This window comes from Muntiacus reevesi, chromosome 3, assembly GCF_963930625.1.
Source record: "Muntiacus reevesi chromosome 3, mMunRee1.1, whole genome shotgun sequence".
In the NCBI taxonomy this organism is placed as follows: Eukaryota; Metazoa; Chordata; class Mammalia; order Artiodactyla; family Cervidae; genus Muntiacus; species Muntiacus reevesi.
In genome coordinates, this window is record NC_089251.1 from 100123709 (window position 1) to 100147254 (window position 23546).

Sequence of the window (23546 nt, forward strand, 5' to 3'; positions counted from 1 at the left end):
CATCCCTGGCCAAATCAAGGTGTCGGCAGGACTGCACTGCCTCTCGAGGCTCCAGAGAATTCATTCCTTGCGTCTTCCAGCTTCTGGTGGCTGGGGGCTGCTGGCATTTCTTGACCCGTGGCCACTTCACTCTGGTCTCTGGCTCTGTAGTCGCATTGCTTCCTCCTATTGTGTCTATGGGGGCTCCCCAGGTGGCGCTAGTGGTGAAGCTCTCTCCTGCTAGTGCAGGAGCCAGAAGAGAAAGAGATGCGCGTTTGACCCCTGGGTTGGGACTTGCCAGGAGAACTTGCCAGCGTTCTTGCCAGGAGAACTCCATGGACAGAAGAGCCTGGCGGCCTGCAGCCTACAGGGTTGCAAAGAGTGTGAAGTGACTTAGCATGCTCACATTCTGCCTTTGGACCCTCATTCTGCCTCTCTTTTGTTTGTTTTTCTTTATATTTTCTTGACTGTGCTGCATGGCATGTGGGATGTTAGTTGTTAGTTCTCCAACCAAAAACTGAACCTGTGCCCGCTGCATTGCACACAGAGTCTGAAGTACTGGCCTGCCAGGGAAGGACCTCTGCCTCCCTTTTATAAAGATACATGTGATTGCGTTTAGGACCCACCAGTTAATGCAGAATTATCTCTTCATTTTATGAATCTTGACTTGATCACACATACAAAGACTCTTTTTCCTTATAAAGTAATGTGTGCAGATTCTAGGAATTAGGACCTGGTATCCTTAAATGGCCATCACTCAGCCTACAGTACACATCCTCTTTGGGGTTATTTGAGCATTCTTAAGGGTTTTGAGCTACCTATATTTCTATGTACAGGTTTTTTTTTTTTTTCCTTTTCATGGATAACTTAGGGATTATAAAATATGTATCAAACTTTTTACAGTCTACTTAAAATAAATATTTGGCCTTTTCAGATGGAATAAAGAAACCTCACCATCATAGAGTTTCTTTTACCCTTTCCCTTCTGTGTATCATGAGCATCTTGTAAGTAATCTACATACATAGGAAACCACATCAGACAATATTATAGGTTTTGCTTTCAGTCATTACACACATTTTAAAAGAATTCAAGAGAAAAATAGTCGGATATTTACCATTTCTATTGCTCTTCCTCTATTCCTGATTTTGCAAGTTTCCTTTTACTATAAGTTTTCTTCTGACTGAGAAACTTTTTGTTTTGTTTTGTCTTACTATTTTTTATTAGTTAATTTTTGCTGCATATAGTTGTTCTGACTGAGGAACCCTTAACAATTCTTTTAGAGCAGTCTGCTGATAACAAATGCTACCGGTGTTTCTTCATTTGAAAATATCTTTATCTCATTTTCAGTGCTGAAGGATATTTTTGTTCACTCCTGGGATGTACCTGCTATTTTAAGTACTTAAAAAGAATGCTGTAACACTTCTTTCTAGCCTTCAAGATTTCTGATAAGAAATCCAGTTATTGAAATTGTTTTTCTCCTAGAGGTAATGTATCATTTTTTTCTCCAGCTGCTTTTAAGATTTTTTTGGTCTTCTTTTCATTTCAAGGTGTTCGATTTTGTTGTATCTGGGCGTGGATTTCTTGGTGTTTATTGTTTGGAGTTCACTAAACTTCTGAAACTTGCACATTTGTAGAGTTCCCTGCCCCTGCAATATGAAGATTTTTTTCAGCCATTAAATCTTCAAGTATTTTTCCATTCCTGTATTCTTCCTTTTCTCCTTCTGGAATGATATTAAGGGTAGATCTTTTATTATAGTCCCACAGGTCCCTGAGACTCTGTTCTCTTTTTTTCAGTCTATGTTCTCTCTCTGTTGTTCAAATAGAGCAATTTCCATTGCTCCATCATCCAGCTCACTAACTCTTACCTCTGTTTCCCCCATCCTAATCTGTCAATATTTCTTTTGATCATTGTAATTTTTAGTTCTAGAGAGAGTAATTTGACACGATGAACTCGAAGGAACCGCTGAGCTACGGCCAGCCCAATTTTTAGTTCTAAAATTTCTGTTCTCCTTTGTATCTTTTATTTCTGCACTGAAACATATTACTTTACCTTTTGTTTCAAGATGGTTTGTGATCACTTGTTAAAGAATTTTTTTACATTTGTAAAAATTAATTTTTATTGGAGTATAGTCATTTCACAACGTGTTAGTTTCTACTCTACAGTAAAGTGGATCAGATACGCATACACATGTACCCCTCCCTTTTTTTTAAATTTCCTACCCATTTAGGTCACCAGAGAGCATTGAGTAGCATTCCCTGTGCTAGACAGTAGGTTCTTATTACTTATCTATTCTATACATAGTATTAGTAGTATATATATATATGTCAATCTTAATCTCAATATATAGTGTATGTATACATGTCAATGTCAATAGTATATATGCATGTCAATAGTGTATATGCATATCAATAGTGTATATATATGTGTCAATAGTATATATACATGTCAATAGTATATATATATATGTCAATAGTATATATACATGTCAATAGTATATATATATATATATATGTCAATAGTATATATACATGTCAGTAGTATATATGCATGTCAATAGTGTATATGCATGTCAATAGTGTATATGCATGTCAATAGTGTATATATGTCAATAGTGTATATACATGTCAATAGTATATATATATATATATGTCAATAGTGTATATACATGTCAATAGTGTATATATGTCAATAGTATATATACATGTCAATAGTATATATATATATATATGTCAATAGTATATATGCATGTCAATAGTGTATATGCATGTCAATAGTGTATATATGTCAATAGTGTATATACATGTCAATAGTATATATATATGTGTCAATAGTGTATATACATGTCAGTAGTGTATATGCATGTCAGTAGTGTATATACATGTCAATCTCAATCCCTCCCAGCCCTCTCCCCCCAGGTGTCCATGTGATTGTTCTCTACATCCGTGTCTCTATTTCTGCTTTGCAAATAAGATCATCTCTACCATTTTTTCTGGGCTTCCCTGGTACCTCAGATGGTAAAACATCTACCTGCAATGCAGGAGACATGGGTTCGATCTGTGGGTCAGGAAGATCCCCTGGAGAAGAGAATAGCTACCCACTCCAGTATTCTTGCCCAGTGAACTCCATGGACAGAGGAGGCTGACAGGCTATAGTCCATGGGGCTGCACAGAGTCGGAAATGACTGAGCGACTAACACTTGCACTTAACATTTTTCTAGATTTCACATATATGCATTAATATACGTTATTTGTTCTTCTCTTTCTGACTAACTTTACCCTGTACTACAAAAGCTGTCTTAAAGCTTTTGCCAAATAATTCCAACATCTGTGCCATTTTTCGCTGGCGTGTGTTGATCGTCTTTTTCTACACAAGTTATATTTCCCTTGCCCTTCACATGCTAAACTTTAAAAGATTATTTTCTGGACATTTTTGTTTTTGTACCACACAGCCTGTGGGCTCTTATTTCCCTAGCCCAGGATCAAAGCCCAGGCCTGAGCGGTGAAAGTGCAGAGTCCGAAACACTGGGCCACCAGGGAATTCCCCATCTCCTGGGCATTTTGAATATTACGTTATGAGATTCTGGTGTTTTTTAAACCGCACTGAGGAGTGCTAACGCTTTCGTTTCAGCAGTGAGCATGCCTGGTTTGGGCTGCGCTGCAGCTTGCCTTTCGCTCCCGTGGTCTCAGTGTCGCTTTGGTCCTCAGTGCCCTTGCAGCTCTGCTCTGCCCCACATGTGCACCGCTCGGTGGCCAGTCTGACATCTGGATCTCGTTTATTTGCTACTTCAGTTCTCAGTGTGTTTTGTGTGCTGAGCATTAGATCCGTGTATGCACACCTGGGGTTGAGCCCAGAAGTTCATAAACAAGTTTATGGGGCTCCCTTGCCATGACCTCCTTGGTACTCTCTGGTTCCTCAGGGCTCTGTTTTCCATCCTTGGTCTGCTGCATATGACTCCAAGGACAAGCAGCTTGAGGACTCGGAAAAAAAATTAAAGTCACCAGCTGTTTGCTGGTACTCTAAATTCTGCTCTTCTTCTCCAGTCTGCCTACTATGATTTTTCAATTCCTCAAGTGGCTTCTCCATTTACTCTGTCCAGGAGTTGTGGGTACATTCAGGATAATTGTGAGGACTAAATGAGATGCATGTAAAATACCTTGTAGTGCCTGGCACATAGTAGATGCTTAATAAATATTGGTTACTATGATTCTTTGGACAGAGATTTACAAGGGGGCACATGTACTTAAGAGTAAGAAGAACAATAAAATCTTATTCTGACAATACAATAGATATAGGAGGGAAGGTGTAATTTGAGATACATGTAAAGAAACCAAGAGACATGTAGAGAGGGCACCCTGATGACCATAAGTCTAAGGACACTATATGAATGAGGAATGGGATGATGGGGGAATGCTTGTCTAGGGACAAATACAAAAGGTAGCATTTAATAAATGTCAACATGCTCAAATCCCAGTATAATGTGAGGTTTGACAAATAATCTGATGAAGATGTCAAAGGCTCTTTTTTTAGCTTCACTCAGAGTTTGAGGAGACGGATAACTGGTGTGGGGAAGAAAGCTTTGATGTTCATAAATGCAAAGAGAAAGCAGTCCTACTTCTCCTCCAAATTCCTGTCTTCTCTCTGAATTGGGAAGGACACAGTTGTGAAACATGAAATCATAGAGGACAACAGAGATGTCAGAAAACCATAAATGAGCAAATGTCCATGTTTTAAAAAAAGAAATAATGATTGTGGAAACTATAGAATTTAAGATTGATATAAATCCAAGTTAAAATGTGAGAAAAGGCAATTCATGATAGTTTATGAGCAATTAGAAACATATGGTCTTGGGACTTCCCTGGTGATCCAGTGGCTAAGACTCCACACTCCCAATACAGTGGGCCTGGGTTTGATCCCTGGCCAGGGAACTAGATACTACAGGCTGTAACCAAAGATCTCACATGGCGTGGCAAAGATGGACGATCCTGCGTGTCACAAAGTAAGACCTGTCACAGCCAAATAGCTATAACTACCTAAATATGCTTTAAAAGAAAGAAAGAAAAAGATGGTCACTAGGAGCCTATCTGTGTTCACTATGGCCAACCTCTTGCTAAACTAATCTTACTTCCTTTCTTAATTAGGTTACTGGAATACTAAATACTTGATGTATCTTGATTTTGGCCAACAGCTTCCAGACCCTTAGGATATCCTTATGTACAAGCTAGAGGAATATGAGTTAAATGATAGTCTATTAAAGAGATTCTCAAATATTTGAATGAAAAGTTTTAGACCCGTCAGTTGGGTTCTAGCATATAAAGTCATAGATGCGACTTAACAATTTGTAAAATGATACAAATATGTGAGGTGACTGAATCAATATTCTTAAGAGATTTGGGGGACTTGAGGTAGGTGGGATGTGAATATGTATGTATAAGTTGGTTGAAAACAGTTCATGGAGAAAAGGACATAGTAGGAGTGTCAAATGAGCAAGCATTCAATGTAACCCAAATTTGCATCATATTCTTTCACTCATTTCTTCAAAAAACCATTATGTGACTGTCATAAAAGCAAATTCCGTTTACCTTGCTTGTAAAAGTGTAGAGTCCAGAGCAGGACAGCAATGGTGCCCCGACACTAGTGATGAGAAAACACCTGGGTACTGGGCTCATCCTATGGGACACCATGGAGGAGAGGATTACACATTTTAAAAGAAGACACCAGGTTCAAGGTGGCACAAGCGCTGGAGCTGCATGGTCAGAAAAATGACAGTCTGTGAAGGCTGGTCACCTGGAGAAAGGCTAAGTAGGGATGTGAATCTTACGTTTACACTTGTTAAGAGCTGTTGTCTGGGTACTTTCTTATGTTCCTGCTCTGCTCCTTAGGCAGTAAAAGTTATAGCCAGGAAGTATAGGAAACTGGATGTCAGCCAGTCTCTTACCGTCTATCAGCTCCTTTCCAGTCCCTAGGCACACAGAATGAGCAGGACAGGACCCCTTTCTGACAGAGTCAGCACTCCAGAAATGCAGATTCCACAGAAACAGATGGCTCGGTAAGCTATGTTTCTTCCAAGAGTAGATAGAACTGGATGCCTCTATGGCACTGAGCTCCCATCTCTGGAACATAAAAGGAAACATGTTCAGGTTCTCCTTAAGGGTCTAAGGCTGGGCTGATGGTGTTTGGAGGTGGTGTAATGGTGGCAACCAAGAACAAGGATGCCTGTTTCCCGGACGAGCAAAGAGGCTAGCCAAAGAAGAGTCTGCACTGTGTTCAAGGAGAAAAGCAGAAATTCAAAGCCAGAGAAGTGGCCCTGAGCATCAGATGCACAAGAGTCACAAACTGTCATCAGGAGGACAAGTCAGGAGTCAGCAGAAGGGCAGAGCTATAGGGCTGAACAGTCATGGGGCATAATGTGACCCTGGTTAAAGATGGCAGTCTGGTAGGTGAGTGGGTAAAGAAGATGTGATACTATAAGTGGAACATTACTCAGTCATAAAAAAGAATGAAATAATGCCATTTGCATCATCATGCATGGACCTAGAGATTATTATGCTAAGTGAAGTAAGTCAGAAAAAGAAAAACAAATACTGTAGATATCACTTATATGTGGAAGCTAAATATGATACAAATGAACTTATCTACAAAACAGAAATGGACTCACACACATAGAAAACAGAGTTGTTTTTGGCACAGAGGAGAAGAATAGGGGAGGAAAGAATTAGGAGTTTCATATTAGTAGCTTAACGCTATTATATATGGAATGGATAAACAACAAGGTCCAACTCTGTAGCACAGGGAACTATATTCAATACCCTGTGATAAACCAAAATGGAAAAGAATATGAAAAAGAATATATATATATAGATATATATGGAGCTTCCCTGGTGGCTCAGTGGTAAAGAATCCATCTGCCAATGCAGGAGACATGGGTTCAATCTCTGGGTTGGAAAGATTCCATGGAGAAGGGCATGGCAACCCAGTCCAGTATTCTTGTCCTGGAGAATCCCACAGAGGAGACTAGCAGGCTATAGTCCATGGGGTCACAAAGAGTCTGACATAACTAAGTGATTAACACAATTCATTAGATCAATTCATTTCATATAAAACTGAATCACTTTTCTATGCTGCAAAAAGTAACACAACATTGTAAATCAACTATACATCAATGACTTTTTTTTAAAGGTGGCAGTCTAGGATGAAGTTGGGGAATAGTGCCAGAAGTCAGGATCTGTGAGGGGCTCCAAGTGGTCTTAAACTTGAGACAGGACTGGACTAAGGCTGGATGACCACCTGTGGGGGTCATAAGAGATGGAACGTATGCCAGACATCCTCTATCTGCCTCTCCATCTCTTATTCTCCACCCGTCTCAACCCTGCTCTGGGCCGAGGAAATTGATCTACATAACTTGCATCACACCTGGAGCCAGGAATCCTGGAGTGCAAAGTCAAGTGGGCCTTAAGAAGCATCACTATGAACAAAGCTAGTGGAGGTGATGGAATTCCGGCTGAGTTTTTTCAAACCCTAAAAGATGATCTATTAAAGTGCTTTACTCAATATGCCAGCAAATTTGAAAAACTCAGCAGTGGCCACAGGACTGGAAAAGCTCAGTTTTCATTCCAATCCCAAAGAAAGGCAATGCCAAAGAATGTTTAAACTACCGCACAATTGCACTCATCTCACACGCTAGCAAAGTAACACTCAAAATTCTGCAAGCCAGGCTTCAACAGTACCTGAACTGAGAACTTCCAGATGTTCAAGCTGGATTTAGAAAAGGCAGAGGAACCAGAGATTAAATTGCCAACATCCACTGGGGTCATAGAAAAAGCAAAGAGAATTCCAGAAAAACATCTACTTCTGTTTCATTGACTATCCTTTGACTGTGTGGATCACAACAAATTGTGGGAAATTCTTCAAGAGATGGGAATACCAGACTACCTTACCTGCCTCCTGAGAAACCTGCAGGCAGGTCAAGAAGCAACAGTTAGAACCAGACATGGAACAATGGACTGGTTCCAAATTGGGAAAGGAGCATGTCAAGGCTGTATGTTGTCACCCTGCTTATTCAACTTACACACAGAGTACATCATGTGAAATGCCAGGTTGGATGAAGCACAAGCTGGAATCAAGATTGCTGGGAGAAATGTCAATAACCTCAGATATGTAGATGACACCAGTCTTATGGCAGAAAGCAAAGAGGAACTAAAGAGCCTCTTGATGAAAATGAAAGAGGAGAATGAAAAAGCTGACTTAAAACTCAACCTTCAAAAAACGAAGATCATGGCATCTGGGCCCATCCCTTCATGGCAAATAGATGGGGAAACAGTGGAAACAGTGACAGACTTTATTTTCTTTGGCTCCAAATCACTACAGATGGTGATTGCAGCCTGAAATTAAAAGACACTTACTTCTTGGAAGAAAAGCTATGACAAACCTAGATCACATATTAAAAAGCAGAGACATTACTTTGCCAACAAAGGTCCATCTAGTCAAGGCTTTGGTTTCTCCAGTAGTCATGTATGGATGTGAGAGTTGGACCATAAAGAAGGTTGAGCACTAAAGAACTGATGCTTTTGAACTGTGGTGTTGGAGAAGACTCTTGAGGGTCCCTTGGACAGCAAGGAGATCAAATCAGTCAATCCTAAAGGAAATCAGTCCTGAATATTCAGTGGAAGGACTGATGCTGAAGCTGAAGCTCAATACTTTGGGCACCTGATGCAAAGAGCTGACTGATTAGAAAAGACCCTGATTCTGGGAAAGATTGAAGGCACAAGGAGAAGGGGACAACAGAGGATGAGATGGTTAGATTGCATCACCGACTCAATGGACTTGAGTTTGAGCAGTCTCTGAGAGTTGGTGATGGACAGGGAAGCCTGGCATGCTGCAGTCCATGGGGTCGCAAAGAGTCGGATATGACTGAGTGACTGAACTGAACTTACATCAGGGGAATTCTTGCCCTCTGGATCCAGTTAGGTTCTGAGAACAGGATGCCCCACCTAGAGATCAGAGACAGGGAGAAGAATAAGATGGGATATCCCTGCCCCTTGCCTGCCTTCTTGTGAGATCACCTTGGGGTTTCTGTGTTCCTTGATGAAGGTCACGGCTCCTCTGAAGGTGTCACTGAATACAGAGTTCTCTCTTCCAGGATCCAGTAGTCCCTTTCTGCTCTCTTCCCTCCTAACGTAGAGGTAGTAACAGCTGAACTTCACAATAATACAGAAAGTGGGAAACAGATGTGGGCAGAGATAAAACAAGACTGGCCATGAGTGGATAGCTATTAAAGCTGGATGATATGGACATGAAGGTACTTTATACTGTCTCTACTTTTGTGTAAGTTTGGAATTATTAAATGTGAAAAGTTAGAAGAATCGTTAGTTCAGAAGTTGCTTGCTGGGACTTCAGTGTGGCCCATTGGTTGACTCTCTGCACCCGGTGCAGGGGGCACAGGTTTGATCCCTGGCTGGGGAAGAGCCCACGTGCTGCATGATGTGGCCAAGTGAAACAAAACAAGATAAAAGAATTACTAAAAAAAAAATAATAATTACTTGCTGATACAGTAAAACTCATCTATTATTGCTGGACGCCACTGATATCATGAAGAAAGTCTGTGTGAAGGTTTCAGAAACATGATAGAAAAAACATATTGAAACAAAATGCAAATGACGAATGCTATTTTTATGATGGTCGAATCAAACAGCATGTTCAATGGAAAATATCAAGATGGTATTATTCAGAATGTGTGTTTAGAGTATTCTTTTATGGATCAAGAAAAAAGTAAACAGATATATTACATTTATCTTTTAAAATATGTTATGAGTGGATCTTGCTGCTAAGCCTAGAGAAGGGAGTGGTTACCCACTCCGGTATCCTTGCCTGGAGAATTCCATGGAGAGAGGCTGCAGTCCATGGGATCAGTAAGTTCAGTTCAGTAAGTTCAGTTCAGTTGCTCAGCCGTGTCCGACTCTTTGCGACCCCATGAATCATAGCACGTCAGGCCTCCCTGTCCATCACCAACTCCCGGAGTTTACTCAAACTCATGTCCATCGAGTCGGTGATGCCATCTAGCCATCTCATCCTCTGTTGTCCCCTTCTCCTCCTGCCCCCAATCCCTCCCAACATCAGGGTCTTTTCCAATGAGTCAACTCTTCGCATGAGGTGGCCAAAGTACTGGAGTTTCAGCTTCAGCATCAGTTCTTCCAATGAACACCCAGGACTGATCTCCTTTAGGATGGACTGGTTGGCTCTCCTTGTCCAAGGGACTCTCAAGAGTCTTCTCCAACACTACAGTTCAAAAGCATCAGTTCTTTGGCACTCAGCTTTCTTCACAGTCGAACTCTCACATCCATACATGACTACTGGAAAAACCATAGCCTTGACTAGATGGACCTTTGTTGGCAAAGTAATGTCTCTGCTTTTCAATATGCTATCCAGTTTGGTCATAACTTTCCTTCAAGGAGTAAGTGTCTTTTAATTTCATGGCTGCAATCACAATCTGCAGTGATTTTGGAGCCCCCAAAAATAAAGTGTGACACTGCTTCCACTGTTTCCCCATCTATTTCCCATGAAGTGACGGGGCCAGATGCCATGATCTTAGTTTTCTGAATTTTGAGCTTTAAACCAATTTTTTCAGTCTCCTCTTTCACTTTCATCAAGAGGCTTTTTAGTTCCTCTTCACTTTCTGCCATAAGGGTGGTGTCATCTGCATATCTGAGGTTATTGATATTTCTCCCAGCAATCTTGGTTCCAGCTTGTGCTTCTTCCAGCCCAGCGTTTCTCATGATGTATTCTGCATATAAGTTAAATAAGCAGGGTGACAATATACAGCCTTGATGTACTTATTTTCCTATTTGGAACCAGTCTGTTGTTTTATGTCCAGTTCTAACTGTTACTTCCTGACCTGCATACAGGTTTCTCAAGAGGTGGGTTAGGTGGGATCACAGACTTGGACACAACTGAGCGACTAACACTTGCTTCTAAATAACCTGGGATAGGAAAGAATTAGAGATTACAGAAGAAGCAAGACTGGCTGTGAGTTTATATTTGTTGAACTGGGAGGATGGAGACATGGAAGTTGGTTACACTATTTTTTTTATAATTTTATCTACACTTTAAATATCACCATAGAGTGGTTTCAAAACATAAAACATAAACTGCATGTCCAGAATGTGACCATTTTCAGACTTAGAGAATGAATTTATGGTTACTAGGGAGAAAGCATCAGGTGGGAGGGGTAGAGTGGGAGTTTGGGATTGACAGGTACACACTGCTATCTTTAAAATAAATAACCAACAAGGACCTGCTGTATAGCACAGGGAACTAGACTCAGTATTCTGTAAGAGCATAAATAGGAAAAGAGTTTGAAAAAGGATGGATATTTGTAAGGACATAACTGAATCACTTTGCTATATATCTGTAACTAACACATCAATATTAATCAATTATATCCCATAGAAAATAAATTTTTTAAATGTGACCATTTTACATTAAGTCTGTATTAGCTTTTATGATTTTAGGAAGTATATTATGTTATTTCTCATTCACTTCCTTAGATTCTGCAATTTCTAACATATTCTTCCATCTCTTCCCTCTCCCCACAACCCTTAGTTTTGTCTGCTATATGGAACTAAGCTCGTGTTCCAGGAGCGAGCCTGGTATCTGGAACATAAATATTTGACTCCCATGACCAGCATGAGGATTAGGCGTCAGGTAAGAATCCCCCCTGGAGAAGGCAATGGCACCCCACTCCAGTACTCTTGCCTGGAAAATCCCATGGACGGAGGAGCCTGGTAGGCTGCAGTCCATGGGGTTGCACACAGTCGGACATGACTGAAGTGACTTAGCAGCATGCATCCCCCCGGGGTGCAGAAGAAACCCTTCATACCTCAGCTGTCGGCTCTTTGTTTTTTTAGAAAACAGTCCTGCCAATCTTTTGTTGGTGGTTTCTACTCATGAATTTTTATGCCTCTGGGATTTCACATCCATGTTTTCATTGCCTACCGTGATCATATTACACTTCAGAGTTTAAGTGACACGGAAATGATTCAAGGCTTTTTCTTTTTAAAAATTCTTTTAATTGGAGGATGATTGCTTTATAATGATGTATTCATTTCTGCTGAACAACAACATGAATCAGCTGTAAGTGTACATATATCTCCTCTTTCTTGAGCCTCCCTCCCCCACTGTTGAATGAATTTCTAATGTGTAATGGATAGGAGGGAATCAAAAGTGTTGTAAAAAAATTAAAAAGCGGCATGAAATAATTTTCATTTTCTTACTTCTTACCAAAGCCTATTAAGTCATTCTTTATATTTGGAAAAAAAGACCTGGTGGTATTTTGTCAGTAGTTGCAATTGGAATTCAGTATGACAACCACAGAGCACCTGAAAATGAAGTAAGATCTAGCAGATCATCACCAAGATGCCGCTCTAGAAAAAGACCATCAAACAAGCATAATCATCCAGAAGCTTTTTCTGGATTTACCCTTTCTCCCAAGCCCCCTGTTAGGTGCTAAAAAAGACACACAGGTATATTGTCAGTCTCTGTATTCAAGGGAGCCTATTATAGCTGGAGACACAAAACTGCCTTTATTAACACAAATAACACAACAGAATGGAGCTGTTTAATGAACTTGACCACAAGAATAATTTCAGAGTTCAGTGGACACTTAGGAGTTAGGCTTAGACACTTAGGCTTTCCTGGTGGCTCAGACAGTATAAAGAATCTGCCTGCAATACAGAAGACTCGGGTTTGATCCCTGGGTTGGGAAGATCCCCTAGAGAAGGGAATGGTAACCTACTCCAGTATTCTTGCCTGGAGAATATCATGGGTAGAGGAACCTGGTAGGCTACAGACCATGGGGTTGCAAAGAGTCAGACATGACTGAAAGACTAACACTAGGAATTAATGGTGTTCTTTCTCAACCTTGAAGAGGGGAAAATTCACAGTGGAGGAAGAGATCCAAATGAGAAGGAAGAAATGCAAGTGAACCTTCAGAAGGGGTTGTTGTTGTTGTTCAGTCATGTCCGACTCTGCAACCCCATGGATTGCAGCACGCCAGGCCTCCTTGTTCATCACCAACTCCCGGAGCTTACTCAAACTCATGTCCATCGCGTTGGTGATGCCATCCAGCCATCTCATACTCTGTCGTCTCCTTCGCCTCCTGCCTTTAATCTTTCCCAGCATCAGGGTCTTTTCTAACCAGTCATTCTTCACATCAGGTGGCCAAAGTATTGGAGCTTCAGCTTCAGCATCACCTTCCAATGAATATTGAGGACTGATTTCCTTTAGGATGAACTTGTTGGATCTCCTTGCTGTCCAAGGAACTCTCAAGAGTCTTCTCCAACACCACAGTTCAAAAGCATCAGTTCTTTAGTGCTCAACCTTCTTTATGGTCCAACTCTCACATCCATACATGACTACTGGAGAAACCAAGGCCTTGACTAGATGGACCTTTGTTGGCAAAGTAATGTCTCTGCTTTTTAATATGTGATCTAGGTTTGTCATAGCTTTTCTTCCAAGAAGTAAGTGTCTTTTAATTTCAGGCTGCAATCACCATCTGTAGTGATTTGGAGTCAAAGAAAATAAAGTCTGTCACTGTTTCCACTGTTTCCCCATCTATTTGCCATGAAGGGATGGGCCCAGATGCCATGATCTTCGTTTTTTGAAGGTTGAGTTTTAAGTCAGCTTTTTCACTCTCCTCTTTCACTTTCATCAAGAGGCTCTTTAGTTCCTCTTTGCTTTCTGCCATAAGACTGGTGTCATCTACATATCTGAGGTTATTGACATTTCTCCCAGCAATCTTGATTCCAGCTTGTGCTTCATCCAACCTGGCATTTCACATGATGTACTCTGCGTGTAAGTTGAATAAGCAGGGTGACAATATACAGCCTTGACATGCTCCTTTCCCAATTTGGAACCAGTCCATTGTTCCATGTCTGGTTCTAACTGTTGCTTCTTGACCTGCCTGCAGGTTTCTCAGGAGGCAGGTAAGGTAGTCTGGTATTCCCATCTCTTGAAGAATTTCCCACAATTTGTTGTGATCCACACAGTCAAAGGATAGTCAATGAAACAGAAGTAGATGTTTTTCTGGAATTCTCTTTGCTTTTTCTATGACCCCAGTGGATGTTGGCAATTTAATCTCTGGTTCCTCTGCCTTTTCTAAATCCAGCTTGGACATCTGGAAGTTCTCAGTTCAGGTACTGTTGAAGCCTAGCTTGCAGAATTTTGAGTGTTACTTTGCTAGTGTGTGAGATGAGTGCAGTTGTGCAGTAGTTTAAACATTCTTTGGCATTACCTTTCTTTGGGATTGGAATGAAAACTGAGTTTTTCCAGTCCTGTGGCCACTGCTGAGTTTTCCAAATTTGCTGGCATATTGAGTAAAGCACTTTAATAGATCATCTTTTAGGATTTGAAAAAACTCAGCCAGAATTCCATCACTTCCTACTAGCTTTATTTGTAGTGATGCCTGGGGTTAGTGAAGTGAGCAAAATCATAAAAATGGGAGTAGTTAGGATAGATATGCTAAGAAACAGTGAAAAGGCCAGTTTAATTGAAGTCTCAAGCAATAGAAAAACTTGGGGGTATGTCCAAGGGATGTGGGAAAAAGCCTACTGAAAGAGCTCCCAGGGGCCAAAGCTGGAACACTTAGAGCAATAAAATAGAAAATGTAGTTTTGGATTGTATAAAGTTACTAAACATAAGCCAGTAATCATGTAAGCAAATAGTTAAACTAGTAATATAAATGGGATAAAAGAGATAAAGTAGAAGTGTTAGTCAAGTCTGACTCTTTGTGGCCTCATGGACTGTAACCTGCCAGGCTCCTCTGTCCATGGGATTCTCCAGGCAAGTACTGGAGTGGGTCTCCATTCCCTTCTCCATGGGATCTTCCCGACCCAGGGATCAAACCTGGGTCTCCCGCATTGCAGGCAGACTCTTTACCTTCTGAGTCACCAGGGGCGCCCTAAGTGTTTCTTAAAGAATTCCACATGATGATGGCCCCTTTAGGAGCTTCATTTTCCTTCCCTTGAGAATGAGTTGGACTTAGAGACTTACTTCTATTTTAAAGAATCAAGTTTGGAAAAGGAAAAGAGTTTCTTTACAGTGGAGAAATCTGGAGACCCCATGTTAACCACATGATTAGGGTTAACATCATCAGTAGTAAGTCATGTTGGTGATATGGACCTCCGATACGATGTGATAAGAAGAGCACTTCTCTCTTCCCAGAACCCACGGCCACAGTCCAATCAGGAAAAAACACATCACACAAAACCGAACTGAGGGGTGGTCCGCACAGTACCAGGCTGGTCCTGTTCACACTGTCAGTCGGTGGAAAACAAGGAGGGACCAAGAAAGCATACACACCCAGACAAGGAGCCGTGATGACTGAATGCAGTGTGGCACCTGGGCGGCATCCCAGGACGGGAAAAGGATGTTCGTAGAAAAGCTGAAAAATCTGAATGAAGTCTGCATTGGTCAGTCCTTGTTTGGTCGCTAAGTCCTGTCTGACTCTTTTGGGACCCCATGGACTATAGCCCATCAGACTTCTCAGTCCATGGAATATCCCAGGCAAGGATACTGAAGTGGGTTGCCATTTCCTTCTCCAGGGGAGCTTCCTTACCCAGGGATCGAACCTGTGTCTCTTGTGTCTCCTGCATTGGCAGGCAGATTCTTTACCCCTGGCGCCACCTGGGCTACAGTCCATGGGGTTGCAAAGAGCTGGACACGACTGAAGTGACTGAGCAGGAGCACTATACTCCAATGAAATTATTTATTAAAAAAAAAAATCAAACCAATCTCCCAAGCCTTTCCTGATTGTGATAAGTACCTGCTTTCTTTTGTCTGGCACGTCAGTGGTGGCAGAGTTGGTCTGCTTTCATGAGCCAGTGTAATCCCTATTCACAGGCTTTAGTGTGAATAGCTGCTAATCCACTGTAGGGATGGGGAAGCTGAGGCTGATTTGTGACGGGTAGTGAGAGGGGAAGGTGAGCCTTCTAGACTCAGGTTTCCTGCTGTTCTAGCGTTCCCAGGCCTGAACTGTAGGGTGAGGTGGTTCCACCTTTGTGCCTCAGTGAGGGACCGTGGCTCAAAGGCGATCTAGTGACGGTGCCCCCAGGGCTCCATCAGGAAAAGAGCTCTGTACTTGCCGTTACGTCCTTACGTGTCTGCAACAGTTTCCAGCTTTGTTCTTAGAAAGCTTAGTGTCTGGGCCTTATCCCATTTCAGTTTTCATTAACCTTGATGTTTGTACTAATTTTATTTTAGGTAATTGTCAGCATTAAGCAGGAACTATCAGCTGACTCTCATCTTCAGGAGGGAAAGTCTTTCAAAATAAGTTACCAATCGTGTATCTCCACTGAAACCAACTTCATGTTGCTTAAAAACAGATGAAACAGAACAAAAACTCCAGCTTTTTAAAATGACAGAGTTTTGTGTGTATGTTTTACTGAATACAGGTGTCTGCCTCTTCTTTTCTATTATTATTAATTTTTTAATTTTTAAAACATTTTTAAGTGAAAGATAATTGTTTTACAATATTGTGTTGATTTCTGCATACATCAATATGAATCAGCCATAGGCACACGTATGTCCCCTCCCGCTTGAACCTCCTTCCCACCTCCCACCCCATCCTGTTGTAGCCATGCGTTCCAGGAAACAAACTCACTCAGAAGGACAATGCAGATAGTGGAGTGCAGTTTATTACACCAGCGGGCCCAAGGCAGAGTCTCCTCTTAGCCAAGGACCCCGACCAGTTTTTGTGAAAACCGTATACACCCTAAGTGTACTTGCTCAAACCCACCTCCCCAGATTCCTTGAAACTAGTCTGGACAAGGTAAAAGAGAGAAACGATCAAAGTTAACCCATGATTCATGTGTCACAAGACTAGATAAAAAGTGGACATTTATCAATAGGCCTGTGGTCATATCCCGATAAACAAAATGGAATTTACCACTTTGTTCTGTTACAGAGATAATTAGCATATTCTTTTAGGCAACAGAGAGTCCAAGACCAAGTCCTGAGGCTCTTTCATCCGGGGGGCCTGGTTTCCCATTGGTATGCCACTTCCATAGACACCGGGCACGGAGTTCAGTTTACCACTGGGAGGGTGACCATGCGTGTAGGCTAACGTTGCAGCCTGGGTGAAGACGGGCCCAGCTCTGTCTGTTTCCTCCTTCAATCACACCCCTCTAGGTTGTCACAGAGCCCCAGTTTGAACTCTTTGAGCAAATTCCCACTGGCTATCTGTTTTACTTACAGTAGTGTATATGTTTTCACCCTACTCCCTCAATTCATCCTACCCTCTCCTTTCCCCCTGGGTCCACAAGTCTGTTCTCTATGTCTGTGTCTCTACTGTTGTTGTTGTTTAGTCCCTAAGTCGTTCTGACTCTTTGCAACCCCGTGGATTGTAGCCAGCCAGGTTCCTCTGTCCATGGGATTTCCCAGGCAAGAATACTGGAGTGGGTTTCCATATACTTCTTCAGAGGATCTTCTTGACCCAGGGATTGAACCTGGGTCTCCTGCTTGGCAGGCAGTTTCTTTACCACTGAGCATTGCTGCCCTGCAAATAGATTCATCAGTACTCTCTTTCTAGATTCCATATATATGCATTAATATGCAATATTTATTTTTCTCTTTCTGACTTCCTTCACTCTGTAAAATGATGTATTTTAATGGAAAGGAGTATTTGGCCTTGAGTCCTCCACCTTATTTTACACCAGCCCTTAAAGGAAACTAAGTTTTCAAGCTGGCTCGTTTTTCTCTTTGCAGTGTTTGCTCCCTAAACTCCCAGGCACAGCAGTCTTGCTCTGTCAAGAGCCCACCAGTTTGGGAACAGTGGCTCTTGCTGATGTTCAGAGAAGCATGTACATGGATGTGTGGTCAGCTCTTACTCAGAAATCCTCATGGGAGGAAGCTTTTCAGTCTATGTGGGTCGAGAGAACCACAGCCCAGCTGTGGCTTGCAGATCAAAAAAGACCCTATTCAACATGGTGAAAATAATACTTAGAAAAATGCTGAATCAGTTTCTGCTTCCTGCCCTGAGCCCAGATCATGGAACCATGTGAGAATGGGGGTTTTCAGGGACCTTCGGGGAAGTGAGGGAGGGCTGTGTAACTCAGCACAGCAATGAGGAGGGCCACTCCTCACCTCCCAGAGGGCACAGGAGGCTGCCTGTAAGGGGAACCCAGTTAAAAACCCAAAACTCATTCAGGAAGAGAGAAAATAAACACTGATCATGGTCACAGCCAAGCAGTCATGACATCTCCACAATATTTGATCACATGATACCCACAGCTGTTACTCCTTCGCCCAGGTGTTGCCTTGATGGCCGGCTTGAGTCATGACCAACCATTTCCTTCCTAAGTGCCCTGTTTCTGTTAGAGCCGTGGATGGCTGGCACCTCTTCCCACCCGAGTCCTTCTCTCATGCCTCTAGACCGATTGTTTGCGTTTTGGTGTGTTAGGGTGAAACCGATATTCACCAGCACCAGTCATGTTTCGTACCCTCAACAGCAAGTGACACAGGGGTGGACCCAGCACTTAACAGTCTTAGTCTACCTCAGTAAAAGGAATCTTTCTTTTCCTCCTGGAATGAGAACTGCTGGGAGACTCAACCACGGCAAGGGGGACAGGGGGAGCCTGTTGATGGCAAGTGATCTTGGCTCTTCTGCTGTATTTGCTCAAGTCTAAAACAACCAGTAAGATTTGGGTCTTAGGCTCAGTTTAGTCCATCAAATAGTTGCACGCACACGTATTCAATCACTTCAGTCATGTCCAGCTCTTTGTGGCCCCTGGACTATAGCCTACCCGGCTTCTCTGTGCATGGCATTGTCCCAGGCAACAATACTGGAGTGGGTTGCCATTTCCTCCTCAAGGGTATCTTCCCAACCCAGGAATCAAACCCACATATCCCAAGGCTCCTGCACTGTCAGGCCAGTTCTTTACTGGGCTTCCCAGTTGAATCATTAAGGAGGAAAAACATTCAAACCTGTTGAATGACAGATTCAAGTAGCTCTGAGTTGATGAAGTAGCTCTGAGTTGATGAAGCCACTATCACATCAATTTATTCTTAGGAAGTGGCTTGGAGTAAGAATGTGCAGAGTGGCAGATACCAAACCCCAAACTAGGATGCCACTTGGCTCCTTCCAATTTAGAGGGTGGATGATACTTATTTACTATTTCAAACTATGTGCAAAATATAAATGCAGTCATTGCCCTGTGCCATAAAGACTTGGAGTGAAAGAAACAAAACAGGAAGAAAAACTTGGAGGAGAGTTCCAAGATGGAAAGATAGTATTGGGATATTGACCCTTCTCCTAAAATTTTTACTTCAAGAACAGGTACCCTGTGCTCATACCCCTGAGGCTTAGAAATGGTATACGTGCCCTTCTCTTCTACAAATGGGCTGTCTTCCATGCTACATTAAATGTTTCTTTTTAAATGGCCGTGCAGATGTCCTATCCTTCCATTTCCGTTTCTCCAAACACCTGGATCAAGGCAGCTTAACAGATGTTCAGATATTGGAACCAAATGCAACATGAACTGAGATTTTAGGCAAAGGGTATTGCAAACGTTCATTGGATTGGGAAAGGGAGGAAGACTTTCTCTGTCCCTTGGCTTCACCTACTACCTACAGACTCTCTCTCTCTTTTTGGTAAGGAACTTGGGAAAAGATCTCTGGTTCCCCCATCCCCATCCCACCCACCTAGGAAGGTCTATGTGACTTGGCTACAAGTCAGTGGTGAGGTTCTGAGAACACTTGGCTGTGTCCTCCAGGCTGAGTGGAGAAGCTGGTATGAAGAGAAGCCACAAATACCGTTTCCATCAGAGAGGGGAGGGACGGCTCCTGATAGAGGATGCTTGGTCAAGAAGCCAGGGTGTCACTGAAATGATATCACAGTGGAGTGGTTTTACAGGGAATGCAATTGCATCATTAAAAATTAAAAATTAGAAATTAAAAATCTACTTTGGTTTGAGATTAATCCTTTGTCTGTTGCTTTGTTTGCTATTATTTTCTCCCATTCTGAAAGCTGTCTTTTCACCTTGCTTATAGTTTCCTTTGTTGCGCAGAAGCTTTTAAGTTTAATTAGGTCCCATTTGTTTATTTTTGCTTTTATTTCCAATATTCTGGGAGGTGGGTCATAGAGGATCCTGCTGTGATTTATGTCAGAGAGTGTTTTGCCTATGTTCTCCTCTAGGAGTTTTATAGTTTCTGGTCTTACATTTAGATCTTTAATCCATTTTGAGTTTATTTTTGTGTATGGTGTTAGAAAGTGTTCTAGTTTCATTCTTTTACAAGTGGGTGACCAGTTTTCCCAGCATCACTTGTTAAAGAGGTTGTCTTTCTTCCATTGTATATCCTTGCCTCCTTTGTCGAAGATAGGTGTCCATAGGTATGTGGATTTATCTCTGAGCTTTCTATTCTGTTCCATTGATCTATATTTCTGTCTTTGTGCCAGTACCATACTGTCTTGATGACTGTGGCTTTGTAGTAGAGTCTGAAGTCAGGCAGGTTGATTCCTCCAGTTCCATTTTTCTTTCTCAAGATTGCTTTGGTTATTTGAGGTTTTTTGTATTTCCATACAAATTGTGAAATTATTTGTTCTAGTTCTCTGAAAAATACTGTTTATAGCTTGATAGGGATTGCATTGAATCTACAGATTGCTTTGGGTAGTATAGTCATTTTCACAATATTGATTCTTCCAATCCATGAATATGGTATATTTCTTCATCTATTTGTGTCCTCTTTGATTTCTTCCATCAGTGTTTTATAGTTTTCTATATATAGGTCTTTCATTTATTTAGGTAGATACACTCCTAAGTATTTTATTCTTTTTGTTGCAATGGTGAATGGTATTGTTTCCTTAATTTCTCTTTCTGTTTTCTCATTGTTAGTGTATAGGAATGCAAGGGATTTCTGTGTGTTAATTTTATATCCTGCAACTTTACTATATTCATTAATTAGCTCTAGTAATTTTCTGGTAGAGTCTTTATGGTTTTCTATGTAGAGGATCATGTTGTCTGCAAACAGTGAGAGTTTTACTTCTTCTTTTCTTATCTAGATTCCTTTTATTTCTTTTTCTGCTCTGATTGCTGTGGTCAGCACTTCCACTATGTTGAATAGTAGTGGTGAGAGTGGGCACCCTTGTCTTGTTCCTGACTTTAAGGGAAATACTTTCAGTTTTTCACCATTGAGGATAATGTTTGCTGTGGGTTTATCATATATAGCTTTTATTATGTGGAGGTATGTTCCTTCTATTCCTGCTTTCTGGAGAGTTTTTATCATAAATGGATGTTGGATTTTGTCAAAGGCTTTTTCTGCATCTATTGAGATAATAATATGGTTTTTATCTTTCAATTTGTTAATATGGTGTTTTATTAATACCCCCAGAACTGGCTTTAACTTCCCTTTTACCACTGTAAGACCACTGATTCACCTCCAGGAGATGGCAAGATTCAAAATATTGATGTATCCTGGTCTAGCTTCTATTTCCAGAGCCCCAAACTCTCAAACTAAACAGGTAAAAAAATTATCAGTCTTTTTTTTTTTTTTTTTTTTAATATTATTTTATTAGTTGGAGGCCAATCACTTTACAACATTTCAGTGGGTTTTGTCATACATTGACATGAATCAGCCATATAGTTACATGTATTCCCCATCCCGATCCCCCCTCCCACCTCCCTCCCCACCCGACTCCTCAGGGTCCTCCCAGTGCACCAGGCCCGAGCACTTGACTCATGTATCCCACCTGGGCTGGTGGTCCGTTTCACCATAGATAATATACATGCTGTTCTTTCAAAACATCCCACCCTCACGTTCTCCCCCAGAGTTCAAAAGTCTGTTCTGTATTTCTGTGTCTCTTTTTCTGTTTTGCATATAGGGTTATCGCCACCATCTATCTAAATTCCGTATATATGTGTTAGTATACTGTAATGTTCTTTATCTTTCTGACTTACTTCACTCTGTATAATGGGCTCCAGTTTCATCCATCTCATTAGAACTGATTCAAATGAATTCTTTTTAACGGCTGAGTAATATTCCATGGTGTATATGTACCACAGCTTCCTTATCCATTCATCTGCTGATGGGCATCTAGGTTGCTTCCATGTCCTGGCTATTATAAACAGTGCTGCGATGAACATTGGGGTGCACGTGTCTCTTTCAGATCTGGATTCCTCAGTGTGTATGCCCAGAAGTGGTATTGCTGGGTCATATGGTAGTTCTATTTCCAGTTTTTTAAGAAATCTCCACACTGTTTTCCATAGTGGCTGTACTAGTTTGCATTCCCACCAACAGTGTAAGAGGGTTCCCTTTTCTCCACACCCTCTCCAGCATTTATTGCTTGTAGACTTTTGGATAGCAGCCATCCTGACTGGCGTGTAATGGTACCTCATTGTGGTTTTGATTTGCATTTCTCTGATGATGAGTGATGTTGAGCATCTTTTCATGTGTTTGTTAGCCATCTGTATGTCTTCTTTGGAGAAATGTCTGTTTAGTTCTTTGGCCCATTTTTTGATTGGGTCGTTTATTTTTCTGGAATTGAGCTTCAGGAGTTGCTTGTATATTTTTGAGATTAATCCTTTGTCTGTTTCCTCATTTGTTATTATTTTCTCCCAATCTGAGGGCTGTCTTTTCACCTTACTTATAGTTTCCTTTGTTGTGCAAAAGCTTTTAATTTTCATTAGGTCCCATTTGTTTATTTTTGCTTTTATTTCCAATATTCTGGGAGGTGGGTCATAGAAGATCTTGCTGTGATTTATGTCGGAGAGTGTTTTGCCTATGTTCTCCTCTAGGAGTTTTATAGTTTCTGGTCTTACATTTAGATCTTTAATCCATTTTGAGTTTATTTTTGTGTATGGTGTTAGGAAGTGTTCTAGTTTCATTCTTTTACAAGTGGTTAACCAGTTTTCCCAGCACCACTTGTTAAAGAGATTGTCTTTTTTCCATTGTATATCCTTGCCTCCTTTGTCAAAGATAAGCTGTCCATAGGTTCGTGGATTTATCTCTGGGCTTTCTATTCTGTTCCATTGATCTATATTTCTGTCTTTGTGCCAGTACCATACTGTCTTGATGACTGTGGCTTTGTAGTAGAGTCTGAAGTCAGGCAGGTTGATTCCTCCAGTTCCATTTTTCTTTCTCAAGATTGCTTTGGTTATTTGAGGTTTTTTGTATTTCCATACAAATTGTGAAATTATTTGTTCTAGTTCTCTGAAAAATACTGTTTATAGCTTGATAGGGATTGCATTGAATCTACAGATTGCTTTGGGTAGTATAGTCATTTTCACAATATTGATTCTTCCAATCCATGAATATGGTATATTTCTTCATCTATTTGTGTCCTCTTTGATTTCTTCCATCAGTGTTTTATAGTTTTCTATATATAGGTCTTTCATTTATTTAGGTAGATACACTCCTAAGTATTTTATTCTTTTTGTTGCAATGGTGAATGGTATTGTTTCCTTAATTTCTCTTTCTGTTTTCTCATTGTTAGTGTATAGGAATGCAAGGGATTTCTGTGTGTTAATTTTATATCCTGCAACTTTACTATATTCATTAATTAGCTCTAGTAATTTTCTGGTAG

General features: G+C 41.1%; 1 protein-coding gene across 1 annotated transcript in view; it reads left to right on the plus strand.

Annotated features, from left to right (window-relative positions):
- The window catches only part of ACOXL (acyl-CoA oxidase like), a 346768-nt gene that overhangs the window by 301729 nt on the left and 21493 nt on the right, over nt 1-23546 (plus strand). Inside the window, exon 18 of the mRNA XM_065928874.1 lies at nt 11576-11677. Within this exon, the coding sequence (XP_065784946.1) occupies nt 11576-11677 (102 nt within the window). The remainder of the gene's footprint in view (nt 1-11575; nt 11678-23546) is intronic.